The following is a 13,227-nucleotide window of genomic DNA, read 5'->3' on the forward strand; positions in this document are numbered from 1 at the left end:
GTCTCTCTCCGCGGACACTATGTGGTCGTTCGTGGTTGCTTCCTGTAGTCGGTGCTGGCGCCGGGGCCTAGCGGAGCGCAGCCGGTGCGATGCCCAGCCGGCCCGGCCTCCCAGCCCCGCCGTGGGCGCTGCGCAGACCTGAGGATCCGGGTAGGTCGGGGTCTGCACCCCGGGGCTCCACGCGTGGGCGGGCGGGCCGGCGACTGCTCTGATGAGACTAGACATAGGAAGTGCCGTCCGAGGCGATAACTGACGACCTCCCTTCTTAGCTGACCGCAGTCGCTCAAGCCTCGGCGATGCACTGCGCGAGTGTTCGAATGGTCTCTGGACTCTTGTTCTTTTAACCTTTCAGAGGGAGAACTGAGCGGACGTCGAGGAGGGAGGAGCAGTGTGCCACCATGAGGTAAGTTTCTGGAGCCATCGATGTGTGGCCTGACATTGTAGTTTTCGCTCCCCGTGGTGTTCCCGCCCCAGCCCTTGAGATGCATTCAGTTCATGCTTTTTGCAGAAGCATATTTAGCTAAATTTCTCCTGGCGCTGGGTGGCCCAGCTGCTGAGAGGCCTATTACTACGTTAGAGTATTTCAGGTAGCGTGGTTCATAACCACCTGAACCTCTAGAGCCAGGGAATCCAGTGTGTTCTGGTCTCGGCCACACCGTCCACGTGCACGCACCCACATGGTCACAGCCTCCAGTCAGTGGCTGAAAGCATGGGTTTTTGGGGGGGGGACAGTGGGAGGCTTGACCGCGGTGATGAGATCACTAATAGGAAGTGCCGTCAGAGGCGATAACTGACGATAAGTGTTCCTGGCTGATGCGGTCAAGCCCTCACCAGTTAGTTACTGGTGTTCAGGATTAACTCGGTCTGGACTATAACAACTGCTGTGTTCCATCTAGGTCGGAAATGTAGGGTGGAGGTCTGCCAGCAGCCGCGGCCTTGCATGAGGTAAGCTTTTGTCTTGGTTGTAGTTGGGCCAGACCTTGTCCCTTTGGTTTGGTTAAGATAGTATGAATGTACGTGCATCCGTCCAGCCTGACTTGGAATGCTTGTACTCAGTACTGGTGGTAGTTGGGGGTGGAGACTACATTTAGCAGGGTGCTGTGCATAACTACAGAACCATCTTTTTTATGTGTCAGGTGTCCATGGAAGCTAGAAAAGGGCACGAGACTTAGAGGTGGTTGCCAGCCACTACTTGGGTGCTGGGAATCCAGCCTGGGCCCATGGAAGAGCAACCACCAGTGCCCTTAAACCCTAAGTCTTTTTCCCAGTCCTTTAACTCAGGTCTTAAATTTCCTCTTATGTGGCAGTTTGGATAGCTCATCCTGCCATTTGGGTCCCATGGATTGAACCCAGCTGGGCTGGTTTTGCAGAAGCCCCCTCGCTGGTGCTTAAGATTGCATGTTAATAACTTGAAAGATGTACCCTTTGTAAGGTCTTTGGTGCTCTTGTTAGGCTGTGTTTAAAACTAGGTTTCGGTGTGGCTGCCGTTAGAAATAATCAATCTTGTTTCTGCAATCCATCTTAGGAGTGTCCACTTCCTCAAGTTTTGAGAACTGAGTGCTGGAATGCAGCCTGTGTTGGCAGCCGCAGTGAAGGAGGAGGTAAGTTTGATCTGTACAGTGATTGCCTCGAGCTAGCTGTCATTACTCTGAAAGGATATCAGATGATGAGATCACCTAAAATAGCTGGAATTACCGGCAGATTGGTAGTGGTGAGCCTATGGTTTTCTGAAGATACCTTTCAATGTTCTGAATGCCATTGGTTGGAACAAGTGTGATTCTGAAATCTAGTTCCTCTGCAGGCTGTCTCCAGAGGAGTCTCCAGCAGCAGTACCGCCACCAACTGAAAGCAGCCTCTTGAGCATTGTTATGAAAACAGTCCAGCATGTGTGTCTGCTGACCCTCTTCTGTCTGGTCAGGCACATTTGGTGATCATCCTACCCCACGGGAGCTTCCACACATGTTAATAAAATGTTTGTGCACAAAGTTGGTTGCCATTGTATTGAATGAATTAATTCACAAGTCAACGTGTGTGTGCGCGCGCAGCAGTTACCTACCATTAATAAGCACCATAATAAAGCAGGGTCTTTGGTACTGGTCCTCAAAAAGTATATTTGAAGAGTAAATTATCAGGTGTTGAGCAGCCCAGCTTTAGCACTGTAAACTTCTGGTCAGTCTAAGCTGTTTTCACAACCTAAGACTTGGGCAAAGATTCCAAAGCATTTAAGGCATCCACACTTGTCCTGTCCCTTGGCTGTATTTATGCAGTACCATGTAAGGCCCCTATCTTGCCCAGATCCTATGAGCCAGTTTGCTTGCCTGGCCTGTAAGGCTTTGCTTCCCTTGGATTCTGATTCACCTAGTTCAGAACAATTCCCAGTTTCCTTGGGCTTGGAGTATAGGAGCTGCTCATTGTGGGGATTAGGGGAATTATGGGAAAATAGGTGTAGAAGCCCCAATTTTCCTTCTAACTAGGGCTGAAGTCACTAGTCCTGGAGCCTTATGAAATGTGCTGGTTGAGGGGTAAGGGAACTAGGCATGTGCTGCCTTTCACAGTAAAATCCTCCAGTCAAGGAAGGGAGGTCTGCAGCTTGAACTGGATTTCCTATACTTAATGCTCAGGACCCCACACTACCTCCAAGAGGCCCCTGGGAATTGGGAAGCCCTCCAAGAGTCTTAGTAGATGCCACTTTTCCTTAACTGTGAGGAGGCTCAACTGTACTGGTGGGAGAGTCCTTGGTCCAGCTCCACAAGTCTGGGAGAGCCCCTAGAGCAATGGATGCCTTCTCAGCGGCAGGGACTGGGAGGGAGCTGGGGGCCAAAGTTAGTACTCTGATAGCCTGGTGTCTGGGTGGTGGGTGGGTTGTTCAGACATCCTCCTGATGGGAGTTGCCCCTAACCCACCTTAGCCATCCTGACAAGTTCTCCCTACTTCCTGGTCATGTCTGAGTCACAGTCTCACTGCTCTCCTGGTCTGTAAGTGTCACAGGGCTTCCTCCAGGGTCCTGCTGACTTGTACCTTCCCTGGCCTCTTCCCCAGTACCTGGCCCCTCCCCCAGCTCCAGGATGGTTGGTAGGTGCCCCTGTTTTGGAGAGCGCTTGCGCAGGCTGAGCAGGAAGGGCTGGGGTAAGGAGAAGATGTCCACGTTGTTGCCCAGGTCAATCCATGTGACATTGGGGAACTTGCTGGGGTCCTTCAGGGTGTCGGTGAGGTCCCTCAGCAGAGCTCTGGTCAATCGGTTGCCATTGAGGGCTAGTGTGGTGAGGCGAGGCAGGGTGCTGAGCGCTGGCAGTAGCTGCAGGACCATGTCGTCTGTGAGGCCTGTGAAGCCCAGCTCCACACTGTCCACTTGCTCTCCACAGCGCTGAAGATAGCTGGTCACCCGCTCCAGGTCACGGGAGGTCAGTGGAATGCCGGACAGATCCACCATGTTGTCTGGAGGATTCCCAGCTAGGAGGGCCTTGAGACTGAAGGAAAGAAGGAATGAGCAGGCTAAGCAAGCCGGGCAGGCTTTTAGCGGGGGTAGCAGGGGCTGTCACCACAGAATCAGCCTCTGCTTAACTCTGATCTGGGACCTCATTTCTTCTATCCCTTGCCAGGATGGGTAGACTAGGGAGTCCGCAGCATCTGCTTCAAAGCTCAGCGGAGTGGGCAGCGCGTGAGGTTGGAGGCTGCTACCCGAGTCGCTCTCCAAGCCTAGGTTTCTGTATGATGCCTGCAGTTTCCTCCTGACTCCTGTTTCCTACCCTGTGCTAGTCTCTAGCTAGTTCATAACGGTTGGTGCTTCAGGTGCTTGCCTAAAAGAAAACAGAGCTACCATTATTACCGTAGGGCTGTGGGGAACACTAAAAACCACGTGTGACAACAGTGTCTCCTATAGGCAGATGAGTGAATGCTATCACTGTCAGTCACTGGGGCTGAGCTTTCACAGTTGAGTGAGGGCAGCAGGCTGGTGGAGGCTTGACGCTTTCATCTCCCTCGCCGTCTGCTGCCCCTTGCCTGGTTCTGGGGCCCAGACCACTTGGCTTGGTAAGTGTGCCCCTAACCCCCACTCCCACTGGTGAGATGCCCATTCTCTTGAGTTTTCAAATACCTGAAGCAAGCCCTGGCCCTCCTACCCTGGGGATGGCTGAACTTGCAAGATGTCTATGCCGGCAGCTCAGGGGTCACAGCCTCACCAAAGCAGCTACCCTGGGGCCCTCTTGAAGCTGGGAGATTAACTCACTTTGTTCCTTGGATTTGAAGGTAAAACTCTCCAAAGCATGAGATTTAACTGCTTAGAGTCCTGCCTGGAATTTGTTGGTTGTGACTTTAGTGTGGGGTTCTATATCAATGTCAGTAATGAAGCCAACCCAGCATCCTGAAGATGGCTGACAGTCTATACCCTGGAGTCAGGTAGGTATGGGTTTGAATCTATCCCCACTGCTTGCCAACTTCAAGATCTTGGCCAGTCAAACGGCAAAAATCTACCCCACTCACTCTAATATTGGTTACGGCCCTACCATGTGCCGGACAATGTCCTAGGCTGGTGTCACAAGGGCAAACCAAGTGGACAGGAGCCTTGTTTTCCTTCTGTCATGGGGAGACAGGGAACAAATAATGGTGACAAGTAGCTTTGGGGTTGTGGCTGTGTACTCCACGGAGAAATTTATAACCTGATATAAAGAAAGAGCACGCTTGGGCCATTAGAAGAGCTGGCTAAGAGTTCCAACTGAAGCAGTGTCAAGTGGGAAGTCCCTGAAGCGGTCAAGTTCGAGAGTGCTCCTGTGTGTGTGTGTGTGTGTGTGTGTGTGTGTGTGTGTGTGTGTGCGCGCGCGCCTGCAGGAAGGTCATTGTAGTCCAAGTGAGGTAGCCTAGAGGAGGGAAGACAGAGAGGAGGCACAGGCTGACCACAGTGCCTGTTTCAATTTCAAGTGTGAGGAGAAGCCACCTGAGAGGAATGAGTAGGTTTCATTCATACAGTTCCCAAATGGAGAACGGACTGAGCCTCTTGTGTGTGGGCACTGGCAGACAGAAGACCTAGCTGGCCATGGTTGCCACATACTTGTTATTCTAGCACTTGGAAAGAAGCAGAGGCAGGGGGCATTGTGAGTTTTAAGCTAGCCTGGGTTACACAGTGAGACTCTAAAAATCTCAGATAGCTGGGCATGCTGGTACATGCCTTTAATCCCACTACTGGGGAGGCAGAGGCAGGTGGAGCTCTTAGGAATTGGAGGCACAGTGAGTTCCAGGCCAGCCAAGGCTACATAGCAAAGACCTTGTCTCAAAAGAGCAAAGCCAGGCATAGTGGTGCATGCCTTGAATTCCAGCACTTGGGAGGCAAATGGATGTCTTAGATCAAGGCCAGCCTGGTCTACATAACGAGTTCAAGGACAGCAGAGCTACATAGTGAGACCCTGTCTCAAAACAAAGGAAACTCCAAAACAAACAAAACAAAAAACCTCAAACACCATCCCCCAAAACTCCAAACCAATCAAAAAAGAAGGTAGGGAGAATTGGAGAGGTAGCTTAGCAGTTAAGAACATATACTGCTCTTGGAGAGGATCTGAGTTTGGTCCCAGGTACCCTGTCAGGCAGCTCACAACCGCTTGTAACTCCAGCTCCAGGGGGAGTTGCATATATCACTACAGACACTCACACATACACACACGTAATTTTTCTTTCCCCGAGACAGGGTTTCTCTGTGTAGCTTTGGAGCCTGCCCTGGAACTTGCTCTGTAGACTAAGCTAGCTTTGAACTCACAGAGATCTGCCTGCCTCTGTCTCCCGAGTGCTGGGATTAAAGGTGTGGGCCATCACCACCTGGCTCGTAATTATTTTTAGTATTATTAATGTGTATGGGCATTTGCCTACACACACGTTTGTGTACTATGTGCCTGTCTGTCGCCTGAGGAGGCTAGAATGGCATTGGATCCCCTGGAGTTACAGATGGTTGTGAGCCTTTGCGGGTCCTCGTAATCTGAACCCCAATCATCTGCAAGAGCAGCCAGTACTCTAACTGGCTAAGCCATCTCTCCAGCCCCATGATGTTTAGTTTGAATTGTCAACCTGAAACAGTCTGGAAACACCTGGGAAGAGAGCCTCCATCACTGTCTAGATCAGGCTGACCTGTGGGAATGTCTGTGGGGGAACCATCTGGGTGATTGTGTTAACTGACACAGGAAGACTCAGTCTAAAGCTAGGCAGCACTGTTCCCTGGGTTTGAGGCTGGGATTGTTGGAGTGGAGAAAGAGAGCTGAGAGTTACGCATGCATTCACCTTCTCTCCGCTTTTGACTGTGGATGTGACTAGTGGCTTCAATCTCCTGCCATCCTGACTCCCCCACAACGATGGACTGCAACCTGGAACCGTAAATCAAATAAACCCTTTCCCCTTAGAGTTGCTCTTGTCAGGGTGTTTTGTTTGTTTGTTTGTTTGTTTGTTTTGTTTTTCAAGACAGGGTTTCTCTGTGTAGCCCTAGCTGTCCTGGATCTCGCTCTGTAGACCAGGCTGGCTTGGAGCTCACCTGTTTCTGCCTCCCCAGTGCTGGGATTAAAGGCGGGCGCCACCACTGCCCAGCTTGTTAGGGTGTTTTATCAAAGCAACAGGAAATGAAACTAAGAGAGAAGGGAACCGTCTTGTCCTTTCCAGTCCACCGAGAGCCACTTGGATGATCTGGGCACAGAACCAGGGCCTTGCCAGTTTGGAGCAGGCCAGCCACTCACCTGTGTCAGCTGTAAAAGGCAGGAGTGCTTCCTCCTCCAGGAAGCCTGCCTCTCAGCCTGGGCTCACCTGCTTCCTACCACAAGACCTGCTCCGTGTATTCTGTCTCAAGCCCTCTAGCTCTTGGTCTTCTGGACTACAAAACTCTGGAGGGTCTTCACTGCTGCATGGCTGAGACAAGGCTAGACTCTAGATCCCCTGGAAGGACATCCCAGAGAACTTTCTGGACGTACGTTATGATGGCCACAACTTGAAGCAATCCTTCTTGCCTCAGCCTCCAGAGTCCAGGGTTGCAGAGGTGAGGTACACTACCATGCCTGGCTTCCATCCCAGAACACTAGGAACACCAGGAACTAGAAATGCCTTGTGTCCCATCCCCACCTGTCCATCTGTGGGCCGTGCTCCCCAGATCCTACCCCAGGGACCTCCTTTTCAGCATCTCTCAAGTACCTGGAATAACCAAGTTACTTTTCTGGTCCTTAAATCCAGCATGATCTTACCTCCTTCAAGCAGAATTTACTGACATCCCCTCTGGCTCGGGCCTTCCCCTCAGCACAGTGCCCCAGGAAGGGTACCAGTCAGCAGGGTTGGGGCTGGGCATACTACAGGGACCGCCACTCACCAGGCCTGTGGCTTCCTCTTCACTAGCCCTCGATGCCTCCTCCACTGTGAATGAGGACTAAGGTGGTAGGTCAGCTGCCGGCACAGCTTCTCCATGGCACCCAGGGCATCACCTTCCTGCAGAGGCAATCACAGGCACAGGTCTGTGAGGAGGCCCTGGAGGACTTGGAGGTGCCCTGATCCCCCAACTCTAGACTATGAAACTGCCTGGCTCTCTGGGAGCTGAGCCTAAGAGGCCTGCTTTGCCAGCCCCAGTGAGCGCCTTGGCAGGAGCGGCAGGTACAAGTCTTTCCCAGTGCAATCTGCCCATCTACACTGTCTGCCTGCTTCATGAGCATTTAAAAATATTATTTCGTGCTGGGCGGTAGTGGCGCATGCCTTTAATCCCAGCACTCGGGAGGCAGAAGCAGGCAGATGGATCTCTGTGAGTTCGAGCCCAGCCTGGGCTATGGAGTGAGTTCCAGGAAAGGCGCAAAGCTACACAGAGAAACCCTGTCTCGAAAAACCAATATATACATATATATATATGTATATATATATATATATAATTTCATGTGTATGGATGTTTTGTTTGTATGGATGACTGCACCATATACATGCAGTACCCGCAGAGGCCAGAAAGGGGCATCAGAGTGCCTGGAACTGGAGTTAGAGATGATTGTTAGCTACGATGTGGGTGCTGGGAATCAAACCAGAGTACTCTTCAAGAGCAGCCAACACTCATCAACATTTGAGTTTACAACCCTGAGAACCATGGGCTGAACTGTATCCCTTCAACAATTATATATTGTTCCCATTTATCTTTTCTTTTCCCCCTTCCTTCCTTCCTTTCTTTTTTGAGACAAGGTTTCCCTGGGTAGCCCAGTGTGTCCTGGAACTCACCCTGTAGACCAAGCTGGCCTCAAACTAAGAGATCTGCCTGCCTCTGCCTCCCGAGTGCTGGGATTAGAGGTGTGTTTAATCCCTGTTGTCTGGCTCTACATTGATCTCCTAAGCCTCAATTCCCCAGAATGTGACTGCATCAAAGACAGAACACTTAAAGTTAATTAAAGTAAAAATGAGGCCATATGAGTGGGCTTTAATCAATATGGCTGGTGTGTTTAGAAGTGATTAGGGCACAGACATGTCCAGAGGAAAGATCCATGTAAGCATGCAGGGAAAAAAAATCCTTTACAAAAGGCTAGAAGAGGCCACACATCTTGGCCTCCTGACCTCTACAACAGTGAGGACATTAATTTCTGTCATTTAAGTCACTGGACTATACACTGGCTTAACTGCGGTGGAAAGATTTAATAGAGAGACACATTCCATCTCAAGGAGAATCAATTCAACACGGCCCCTGTGCCAGATCTGAGCTGGGTGGAGAAGTGTGACTCCCAACCCAGGAATGGGAAAGAGTGTGCTTCTGCCAGAAGACCCAGAGCCGAGGGCCAAGAGCCAGCAGTACTGGGGCTCCAATGCAAACCACCCATAGGAGGCGGTGAGGTTCCGTGTATGGAGTAGCATCAGCTTTTCAGGCGTGATTACCGTTGCCACTCTGCTCATGGAGAAGCAGCCTACGCAATGATTTAGAACATGGACTTGAGACCAAATTGTGCAGTTCCATGTCCTGGTTTTGTCTGTGGCCTTGAGTGAATTAAGGCAACTTCTCTGTGCCTTCAGTTCTCGGGGGAGGAGGGCACAACACGATACAACACTGCTTCACGAGGTTTGGGGTTTGGAGGATTAACTGGGTCACTACTATTCAGGTGCTTTGTGCAGAACCCAGTGCCCAGGAAGCTCGCTCAATGAGTACAGTCAGTAGCTGTGGACACATCCAGGAATTGAACCACAGATCAAGAGTACCTAAAAAAAGCCGGGCGTGGTGGCACACGCCTTTAATCCCAGCAGAGGCAAGAGGATCTCTGTGAACTTGAGGCCAGCCTGGTCTACATAGTGAGTTCCAGGACAGCCAGGAGACACCTTACCCAGAAAAGAACTATGTCTGTCCTGAACATGGACAGACGTATTTTTCTGTCACCACTCCCTAAACACTGTAGCACAACCATTGTTCCTCTAGCATTTACCTGGGGATGCTCACTGCGAAGGAGGGTGGACACATCTCCTATGCTGCCTTATGAAGGGACATGTGCATTTGGTATCTACAGGGTCCCGGGGCTCATCCTCCATGGAAAGACCAGCATGATATCCTGAGCTTCGGTGCTAAAGAACAAAGGTCCTTTCCGCCTGGCCTCAGATGTAAGCTGGTTTTGTGTTTTGTGTATGTGTGTATGTTTTGTTGTTGTTTTTGAGAGAGGGTCTTCCTGTGTAGCCCTGGGGTAGTCTGGAAATCACTACGTAGACAAGGCTGACCTCAAACTCACAGAGCTACCTCTGCCTACCAAGTATGAGGATTAAAAGCATGTGCCACCACGCCCAGCCCTTGAGCTGAGTTTTTAAGAGCAGATAGATAGCATTTTTTTTTTTTTTTTTTTGATGAAGAAAGGAACTCTGAGATATCCCTAAATGAGGAACAAAAGTTGGTGAGGGCAGTTCTGCAGGCATAGGGGCAGCAATTAAGAATCTGGCCAGGCAAATCCGGCCATCCCCATGCTATCATTGTGCAAACCTTCCTGTCTCTCACCTGGATTACAGCAGACACCACGCTAGAACTCTACAGAACACCCACACTACAGAGCATTACAAACTCATCCTCTCACTATACAGAGGAGGGGACTGAGACTCAGCGAGCTGTGGCTGATAGAATGGTAAGAGAAGAAAGTCCGAGCAAGTGGGACCGGAGAGGAGGAGCCTGCGATCAAAGGAAAGCCTGGAGAAGTGAGGCATCTAAGCAGGGAGCCATTGGGGTGGCCTGCCGCTGAGGGGACTGCTCTGGAAGGGACCTCCTTGTTCCTCACAGCCTCACTGCTTCCTGCTGCTTCAGTGTGACTGACAAACCGGACATCACTTGTCCAGGCCATCTCACCGAACCCGAGAGTAGATGTCGGATCCCTAGACTTAAGATTCTTGCTTAGCCTGGTCACACAAGGTGGGTGAAGGTGACACAGAGAAGCGGATGCATCATTGGGGGCTGCCAGGGAGGCAGGAGAGAGGAATGGTGGGTGAGGTCTATACCCTGGGATCTTCTTTCTGGGAGATGGGGTGGGAGGACGAGCAAGTTGAGAGGGTGACTGAGGCCATGCCCACAGAAGGGACTGAAAGTGACAGAGGTCATATGCAGGTCAGAGAAGGTGTGGGTAGAGGGCAGATGAAGGGGTTGGGAATTGGGGCTAGAGATCTGGGCAGAAAGCACAGGGCTGGTGATAGTATTAGTTGTCAGTGTGACGAATGTAGCATTACCTGGGCGATGGGCTGCTAATCACGCCTGTGGCGGCATTGTCTTGATTGTGTACAGGGGAGTGGGGAGAGGCATCAATAAACCGAGCAGAAGCACGCATGTGTCTCGGTGTTTTGATTGTGTATGCAATGTGACCGGTTACTTCAAGCTCTTTGCCCCCTTGACTCCCCCCACATGATGGACCGTCCCTTGAACCGTGAGCCAGAATAAACCCTTTCTCTTAAGTTGGTTCTGTCATAGTACTGATCACATCAACAAGGGCTCCAGAGGAAGAGCAGGTGTAAAGGCAGGGTGGGAATGACCAGCTCCTATGGGGACATGCTGACTAGGAGGAGCCCATGGGACCCCCACCTGGGATTCCTCGGATCTGGCTGAACCAATGGAATACGCTGAGGGGGGAGTGGAGGGAACACTGGACCAGGAGACAGAGAAGGCACAGAGGTGTGAGTGAAGCAAGGGGCAGCTGGGATAGGGTGGCTAAAGTCACCTATGGCGGCCACTCCGTGGCCAATGAGGGCCTTTCCCAGCACAGTCTTGGCTGGGGTGGGGAGGAGCGATGCAGACTGGTAATGGTAATGGCTGACTCTGCCGGCAAAAGAATGGGAAACGAGGACGGGGCATGACACAGAAATGGCACATCTTGAGTTCCTTTCCCACCCTGGATTCCCAGGGCACCTTAAAAAATCGACACTAGCGGTGGTGAGCGGGCAGGTCCTCTGGCAGTGGATTCACTTTATTTTTAGTCAGTATGCAAAACAACAGGTCTTATTATGACATTCTCATACACATATTATTACATCTTATTCACACTCTCTCCCTTAGTGCTCTCCCCTGACCCTCCTCCCACTCGCTGGAACAGCCCCCTTCTGCTTTCATGACGCCCACACTCTGGGAAAACCGCAACGTTTTGTCTGTCTTCTCTCCCATCCCTTCCCTCGCTTATTCCCGACTGCTTCCCGCCTCCCAACCCCTTCTTCCTGGATCCTAGTCCTGTAGGGAGAGACATTCTCTTGTGCACCTACGGTGGAGAAGCACGGGGCTCAGGGGCCTCAAGGACAAGAAGGGCCAATGGATGGGATGGGGTATGGGGGCACGCCCAACATCATTTTGGGATGCTCTGGGACGGAACTGTTACTAGTTTCCGGAAGAAGCTGACTCAAATCCCACAGCTGAGCTCCTCTGCTGTGGCTCCTCCTCCCATCAGTTCCCCGGGTTTCCAAATACCCGAGGCTGCGCCCTCTGCCTCAGTTGCCCAAGCTGGATTAGCTCAGGCTGCAGACTCTTCAGAGAACAAAGGCATAAAGAGGGATGGTAGTGCACGGTGTCGGCCACAAGAGGGCAGCCGAGCACAGGGCGAGGCTGCTGCTACCGGAGAGAGCCGGAGTCAATCTCGGCCTTCTCATTGGCTAAGCCGGGACAATAGCTGAGCACGCCAATTAGAGTCGAGAGTCCCTGTAAAAAGAACAGGGACGATCCCCTCTGCTTGCCTGGACTAAATACACCACGGGTCTTTTGTTGTTTTGTTTCTGTACTGCTTGGGATCCACCCTGGCCTCGGATGGCAGGCCCCCACTAGCACCAGCCACACTTCCCACCTTTAACGATGACTGAGCATCTAGAAATCATTTCACTCGGGCACGGTCCTACCACTCCCACTTTGCAAATGAGGGAACTGAGGCATACAGTTCAACAGGCACCTTGTAAGAGGGAATGAATCCTGACGCTGCCCCTTGGCTCCTACCAACCTACCCACTCTACTCCTCTCGTTAGAAACATGGCCCTTGCATATTCATTCGAGGTGCTTTTATCCTTTTCCCAACTCATTCCCTTCCCAGGCTCCCTCAAGGCCTTCTTCCAGAAGAGAATGGCAAAGAGTGGGGCCAGCCCAGAGGAGGACAGTGTGTGTGTGTGTGTGTGTGTGTGTGTGTGTGTGTGTGTGTGTGATGGTGGTGGTGGTGGTGTGTGTGTGTGTGTGTGTGTGTGTGTGATGGTGGTGTGTGTGTGTGTGTGTGTGTGTGTGTGTGATGGTGGTGGTGGTGGTGTGTGTGTGTGTGTGTGTGTGTGTGTGTAGGATGGTGGTGTGTGTGTGTGTGTGTGTGTGTGTGTGTGTGTGATGGTGGTGGTGGTGGTGTGTGTGTGTGTGTGTGTGTGATGGTGGTGGTGGTGGTGGTGGTGTGTGTGTGTGTGTGTGTGTGTGTGATGGTGGCAGCAGGAAAGGACCCAGCACAGACAGGGACAGTGAAGAGACACTTTGTAGGGACTGGACCCGGACAAGTGAACGGCCATATTCTCCGCCATGTGCGAGGGTGGGAAAGAGCCCCGTGAAGAGGAAACAGTATGTGATGGAGCAGAGGGGGGATGGATGGACTTATACAGCGTGCGTGCTCAGTAGTTCCAAAGCCTCCACAAAGCTGAGCTGCCTGTGGGTGACAAGACACCGGCTGCGTGGGAGTCTGCTAGCTGCGATTAACCATGCAGCAGGCTCAGTGGCGGACTGTGGAATACTCCTAGCCGCCCTTCCTCTCGCCCGTGGGGAAGCGTGGAGGCATGGCACAATTGGCGGGACTC

General features: G+C 51.7%; 1 protein-coding gene, 1 long non-coding RNA gene and 3 other non-coding genes across 5 annotated transcripts in view; 4 read left to right on the forward strand and 1 right to left on the reverse strand.

Moving 5' to 3' along the window:
• The first annotated feature begins 204 nt into the window (after window positions 1–204).
• LOC131918133 (small nucleolar RNA SNORD49) lies at window positions 205–275 on the forward strand. Its single transcript, XR_009380874.1, has one exon. It is a non-coding gene; the product is annotated as a small nucleolar RNA SNORD49 (small nucleolar RNA).
• Window positions 276–513: 238 nt separating this feature from the next.
• On the forward strand, window positions 514–1,985 carry LOC131916091 (uncharacterized). The gene is made up of 2 exons (XR_009380499.1): window positions 514–945; window positions 1,526–1,985. It is a non-coding gene; the product is annotated as an uncharacterized LOC131916091 (long non-coding RNA).
• On the forward strand, window positions 746–816 carry LOC131918132 (small nucleolar RNA SNORD49). Its single transcript, XR_009380873.1, has one exon. It is a non-coding gene; the product is annotated as a small nucleolar RNA SNORD49 (small nucleolar RNA).
• LOC131918153 (small nucleolar RNA SNORD65) lies at window positions 1,662–1,733 on the forward strand. The gene has a single exon (XR_009380891.1). It is a non-coding gene; the product is annotated as a small nucleolar RNA SNORD65 (small nucleolar RNA).
• A 780-nt stretch (window positions 1,986–2,765) lies between the features above and the next one.
• The window catches only part of Lrrc75a (leucine rich repeat containing 75A), a 40,650-nt gene continuing 30,188 nt past the window's right edge, over window positions 2,766–13,227 (reverse strand). Inside the window, exons 3-4 of the mRNA XM_059269386.1 lie at window positions 7,325–7,440; window positions 2,766–3,467 (exon numbers count right to left, since the gene is read on the reverse strand). Of these exons, the coding sequence (XP_059125369.1) occupies window positions 2,939–3,467; window positions 7,325–7,440 (645 nt within the window). The 3' untranslated portion in view covers window positions 2,766–2,938. The remainder of the gene's footprint in view (window positions 3,468–7,324; window positions 7,441–13,227) is intronic.

The sequence above is a fragment of the Peromyscus eremicus genome, chromosome 8a (genome assembly GCF_949786415.1).
Source record: "Peromyscus eremicus chromosome 8a, PerEre_H2_v1, whole genome shotgun sequence".
Taxonomy (NCBI): domain Eukaryota; kingdom Metazoa; phylum Chordata; class Mammalia; order Rodentia; family Cricetidae; genus Peromyscus; species Peromyscus eremicus.